Here is a 6,334-nt window from a genome sequence, read left to right as displayed (position 1 = left end):
TATTTATAAAGTTTTAGCAAAAATTTCTTCAAAATGTTTAGTAAAATATATAAAAATAACGCGAGTACTATATATTTAACAAACTATGTGCCATCAAAGCTAATTTCAAATTGTATATTTTTTTTACAAAGCAACATTTCTATAATATAAAATTAAAATAATTGAACAATCAAGAATTCACTTGTCCTCAGCTACCACACAGAGCATATCTTATGCAAATATAATATACCTCCGATTTAATCTAATCTATTCAATTATATACACCTCTTGTCCTTTGAAGAATGCATTTGATATAAAGAACTTACTGCACGGGCGTAGCTATTTATGCAGTAAAAATTCTGGAAATTATAATAAATACTGTGCAGGATGCAAAAAATAACAATTGCAATAACAAAAACATATTTACGTTATTGCAAAATATTGGATCAAACTTATACAAGTAGTTAAAGTGCTTTTTAAAAATTAAATACTACAATGGAATATTTGAAAGCAAATGCATGAAAATACAACTCAATAAATTCTTGAAATATTAATGCATAAATGTACAATAAAATAAAAAAAAAAAAAATAAAGAACTGTATTGTTTTATATGAAGGATCCTCAAATTATATCACTAGACAGACTGAACTCCGAGGAATAAGTGGAACTTGTGCAGGCACTGAGAGTGGATTAAACCAGCTCTGTTTGTTTTTAGACTTGCGAGCGAAGCTGCCTGTTGTCTACAATTAAAATCTGCAATTGGCAAAATTATTATCTTGCTTACCCTCTGTGTCCACCATACTTACCTACGCCATATCATCTAGCGTTCAGTTTTATCCTATTCAAATTGATCGTTTACATTGAAAATTAATTTAGTTCTTTTTAAGTTAAACTCTATTTTTTGCTGATATACAGCTTTTTTAAGCTTGACATTAATTAAAAAAAAAGTCTGGAAAAATTACAAATTCAATGCGTTCTTGTTTACTTTTATATTTGTATGTATATTTCGTATAAAATAAGAGAACGGTTAGTTATCTAATCGGACTCATTTAAAAAAAATATTAAATACTAAAGCATAGTTTACATTCAGTATAGTCTAGAGAGATTCACTTGTTTTGCTTCTCATCAGGTTCAAAGAATATACAATTTATACAAGATTGTACATATACAAACAAAAAACATATAACAAATCACAGGAATAACAAAACGAATTTAAGCTAGAAACTAATTATGTACAATCTAAAAATGTGGTAAGCATACTTTGCCTGCAAATAATTCAGACACTACAGTTATCCACAAAGCCAGTACAAACATTATATACGATATGCCAATTTTGAATGTATTTGGCAATTGATAGGCCTGACCACCAATCTCTTCAATGTGAAATCCCAGTGGAAAGACTACCGCCGCCATGCAGAAGAGCACCATGGCTGTAAAGCCCACCCATCTGGCATAGGGTATTACATTACGATCCCAGGTGCTGGAGGCCAGCAATATAACGGTTGTCGTAATGCAGATGCAGCCGATGAAAATACAAACGAGTGCTATGAGCCATTCTGGTTGTAGATCAGGTGTATAGCAAACTTGGGGCCTGTTGTAGAGCGTAATGCAGGTCCACATCAATCCTAAACGTATGTCACCTGTAATGTAGATATAGCAATAAATGCATAAATTAAAATATGGTAAATGTTTTTTAACGATACAAACACACCGCTGCTTCCCATAAAAGCTGTATATGCATTTTGATAGGGGCGGTCGCTGACAATTTAAAGAGTCTGTACATTTTGATTATAGGAGCATGCTTTATTGCATGCTTTATTTTAACTTTTAATAGTTAATTTATTCAATTGTTTTGTGCACTCTTGGCATTTTACCTGCTTCCTCAGTGATTATCCAGTCCGGCAGCGCCAGACTAACAATGGCAAACACATCGGCAGCCAGAAACAATGTGGCGCTGATTGTTGTTAATTTATCCATACTTATAGCAACAGTTTAATCTATTTTTGCTTTATTTTTGTGTTTTGTTGTGTTTTTACACATAGATTTACACTTTCAACAGCAATGTGACCGTAAACGGCGAATACAAAAATACTAAAGTATTCTGACTGCCAACTTGTTGGTATATGTGTAATCGAAAGACTATTAACGATAACATTGGTGGTTGCATGAGCTAGTTTTTATGAACTGCGCGCGCAGAACTAAAGCCGTTAATTTTAAAACTTTAATGTCACGCTTAAAATATGTAAATGTGATACGCTGTAAATTTGCGTATCTTTGTTTGTAGGTGCGTTTAGTAACTGAAAATGAGTAATAAGTTAATTTGATGCACTTTTAGATATGCATAGTTCGTGTATCGATAACCAGATTAGCTGTCTTTTAAAGCTTTATTAGTTAGTTGGTGGCGCGAACCAAACACGCTCAGTTCCATAAATAATAATACTAATAATAAGAATAGCTATTAATAGAACGCAAACAAAACGCACTATAAGTGATAACATCAAACGAATTTATGCACCGGTGGGGCTATTACAATTACTAAACTTTTTCAATTACGCGCATTGCATTGGCATGTCCACCAAATGCAACAGACCAAGAGTCCCCCCACTCAAATAGCCGGTGAATTGAGGGCCCAACGTACGCTGACGTGTCCTTAGCGATGAGTACGTACCCTGCCACCTGCTCACCTGTAACTGTGTTAGTAACGGATTGTTCAACTTTTCATTGTACGTGTTTTTAATGCGCTATAATTGCCCCTGTGCTAGTTATTGCGGCAGTCACAATCGCACCTCAGCCGTATTATTTACCGCATTTCGATACTGCATTAGCACACGATTAGTTTTTCGGGAGTGCAACGAGAAGTTTGTTAATGTTGTTGTATCGCTTCGTCTTCGTCGAGCGATTCAAATTTCGTCGCGACAGCGTTAGTTTCCGAAATCGTCAGGCTGTCCCTTTCAGCGTTAATTCTGATGTTTATTGTTTATCCGCGCTTTGAAACGGCCAGTTGTTACTGTAAATAAATAAAATTATGCTTGACATTATAATTTAACGATCACGCTGAGAATATTTGAGCATAAGTGTCTGGAGCTATAAACAATTGGAAGTTACATTAATGAGAACTCTAGAGTTTATTATAGAGAATAATAATAAAATTGTGTGTAAGTCTTACGCTTTGCAATCACTATTAATGAAATCCTAATTATAAACAGAAGCTTTTAAAGCCCCTGTATTATTATTTATAAATAAACATTTATTAATAAAAATATCAGGACACTTGAGTTCAATAAATTAACCTTATTATGAGAGTGCGTCATAGCAAACATTTCACATTTAACTAGATATTGCTATCAAGCAACTGCAACTAATTATTTAGTTTTGCATCTGATGTAATGATCTCAAATATAGCTATGTAATTTATTATTTATAAATTACATACTTACCTTTATTATTCATAAATTATACATTACATTACAGAAGGTTTCACTATTGTAAAGGGCTGTGAGTTGCCTTGAGATTCGCTCCTGCGTTAAGTGCTGACGTGGGCAAATTTTCAATAGCAACTGTAGTAGCTAGACAATTATGCTTGTATATTTGTATGTATGTATATGTACAGTATATGAAAAAGCAAAACAAAGCTGTAATATTCTAGTGAAAATTCAAATGATACATTTACAGTGCACACTCAATATATAGAAACGCTTAAATACCCAAATACTTTATGTGTAACATCAATTAATGAGCAATAGATTTTGGTGTTCACTGTAGCTTAATAGTTTTTCTTTGCAGCAAACAGAAATAAGATTCCCTCTTATGAGCGCAGATTGTGTTCATTATATATTCAAACGCGCTGTGGTCCTCTGCCAGCTACATTGATATTAGAAGAGCGAGCCGCGAATCTAATTAAAACGAAATCATATTTCAAAGACATTGAGCCACAACAACAATAAGCTTTAAGTGTAAACAAAAGCCACAGCTATAAAAGGCAGACGAGCTCTGGCCATTGAAAACAGTAATCCATGCGATATGGCCGAGTCTGAGTCGGAAGCGCCAAGCAAAGAGTAAGCATTGGACAACAGTAATCATTAGATCTTGTTTCAAATTTGCTATTTGCCAGCAATCTTAAGGACGCCACACAGGATAATGTGAATGAGCGCGAAAGTTGTGTCACCGAACGTGAGGATCGACCGCTTGTGCTGGAGGAACGTCACTCATTGTCAATGTAAGTTTTTATAAAGCTAATTAAATACAATGACAAGCAGCATATTTATTGCCAGAGCTGAGACCAAGAAGCGTCGCGCTAGCGTCTACTCCAACGAGAATCTGTTTATACCCAAGGAGCTGGCACGTGGCGAGCTGCATCAGCGCAAAAATACCCCGGCAGTGAATACTCTTGACCAAATCAACAATACGGACTACAGCATACGCATGCTCAAGTTTCCAGTGGGCACGGGACGTGCGCGCATTGTGGCCAGAGAAATGAAGCATCGCAGACTCTCGGACGCCAGACCAACATCAGACCAGCGAATAGAGACAAGAGCTACTAAGAGTGAGCCGCGCATTAAACAGGAGTTTAGGGATGCAGAGGCTACGCAGCTTAGTATGCCTATTTTGGAGACGGACTCAGCAATGCGATTGAATAGCGATGATGAATGCAGCATTGTGCTGCAGGAGATTGTTGAAGGTAATTGGCTGCAACAAGGCGCAACGTCCAATTTACCCAAGCGTCTTTTGAAGCGCGCGACAAGCGATCCAGAGCTGAGGTAAGCGTGCATTATTAATTAAAATGAAATTTAAATTGATAATATTTACTTACAGCCACCGAAGAGATAAGACGTTGAAGCAACTGCGTCGCCACCGTCAGCAACTCCATTGGCATAGTCCCAATAGCCTAGGAAGTGAGCTCAAGATTGACTCAATGTGTGTCAATAACAATGCTGATATACAAGTGTGCCATAATCAGCAAGAAATCACGCCTACAACAACAGTTGATGATCAAGTGGTGGCGGCAACAGTTCAAGAGATCACTGCCGTGGAGGAACATCAACAGCAGGAGGTTCCAGCAATGACAGTTGAGCTGTTGATTGGCGCAGAAGACTTAACAGTGGAGCGCATAGAAATCAAGCAACAACAACATAAACAGCCAGAGCAACCAACTGTTGCGCATGTGCCATACAGGCTGCCAAACAGCAACAGCACAGCTACAACACAGAGTACATCAGTAACATTGTCAGACAGCACTCTGCCAAACGCGAGTTTGTACCCCCAACGTTATACACTGCCACAACAGCAGCAGCATTTTATGCGGGAATCCAGTGTGTTGCCACCATGGAATAAGCCACACTTTGAGAACCATGCCTATGCCCAACATCAACAGTCGCCGCAATCACAACAATTGCTGGCGCCAGCGACGTATTATCAGCAACCGCATCTGCATATAGCTAGCAAGGAGTTGAAACAGCTAAGCGATCAGTATGAGCGCGTTAAGAACCAAGAAAAGGAGCAGCAAAAAAGCTTCAATCGAACGCTCAAGAAACTATACACCGATCGCTTGTTGTTTGAACGTCAACATGCTGACTATCATCGAGCGTTCATGAACAAAATGGTGGAGAACAAGAAGCAGGAGGATTTGCTGCAGTCGCAAAAAGAGCAGCTATCGCGGCAACTTGGGCAGGAGTTGGCCGTCTTGGAGCAACGCATGACTGAGATGCGTCGCCAACTAGATGCTGGCGCTAGAAGCTGGTACTGGCAGCAACAGCAGCATCAATACCAACAATTGCAGTTGCAATTGCAACAGCAATATTATCTACGGCAACCGCCAGCACCGCCGCCTCCAAATTCGCCGCAGGTGCCTAAGCCGAATTGTATGCAATGCTGCAGTGCATGCGCAGATTGTGCAGAACCACAGAACATGCAGCGCGTATTGATGCCACCGCCTACAGCGCCAGCAACATCACCATTGACAGGTTTGGCTCTCCAAGCAACAACAGCACGTGATTGCTATTCGCCTGGTCGCATTATGCGTCGCCGCCATACCATTGATCATAGATCCAGCCACATGACGCTATATCCACGCAGACCGTCCACGTCCCTGCCACTTTTTCCGCCTCCGCCCCAGACCACCTCAGTCATAGCACACACTGGCAACGCCCAACTAAATCAACCAATTGAACAAACTGCGATAACGTCTATCATACGCAATTTTGTTGCAAACTATTTGCCCGATACGGATCAGCAATAAGTTTAAGCTAGAAAAACTTAGGCCCAGAGATACGCTATATGCAATCGATTGATTAATATAAAATAAGTAGCAATAAATGTAAATTAGTTATTAACGAAGCTGTTCATATTGAACGCATTT

General features: G+C 38.5%; 2 protein-coding genes across 2 annotated transcripts; one reads left to right on the top strand and one right to left on the bottom strand.

The window, feature by feature from the left end:
* Positions 1 to 1,015: 1,015 nt before the first annotated feature.
* On the bottom strand, positions 1,016 to 2,052 carry LOC108599239 (uncharacterized protein C16orf52 homolog A). Its single transcript, XM_017986036.1, has 2 exons — positions 1,854 to 2,052; positions 1,016 to 1,619 (listed from the first exon to the last, which is right to left on the bottom strand). Exons 1-2 carry the CDS (start codon positions 1,954 to 1,956, stop codon positions 1,219 to 1,221), a joined length of 504 nt encoding a protein of 167 aa, XP_017841525.1. The 5' UTR covers positions 1,957 to 2,052; the 3' UTR covers positions 1,016 to 1,218.
* A 1,947-nt stretch (positions 2,053 to 3,999) lies between these two features.
* LOC108598233 (transcription factor SPT20 homolog) lies at positions 4,000 to 6,273 on the top strand. The gene is made up of 4 exons (XM_017984849.2): positions 4,000 to 4,034; positions 4,091 to 4,195; positions 4,251 to 4,736; positions 4,792 to 6,273. The coding sequence occupies exons 1-4, from the start codon at positions 4,000 to 4,002 to the stop codon at positions 6,212 to 6,214; spliced, it is 2,049 nt and encodes a 682-aa protein (XP_017840338.1). The 3' UTR covers positions 6,215 to 6,273.
* The last annotated feature ends 61 nt before the right edge of the window (positions 6,274 to 6,334 follow it).

This window comes from Drosophila busckii, chromosome 3L, assembly GCF_011750605.1.
Source record: "Drosophila busckii strain San Diego stock center, stock number 13000-0081.31 chromosome 3L, ASM1175060v1, whole genome shotgun sequence".
Taxonomy (NCBI): Eukaryota; Metazoa; Arthropoda; class Insecta; order Diptera; family Drosophilidae; genus Drosophila; species Drosophila busckii.
Note: the sequence above shows the minus strand (reverse complement) of the source record. Positions and strands in the feature narration are given on the sequence as shown.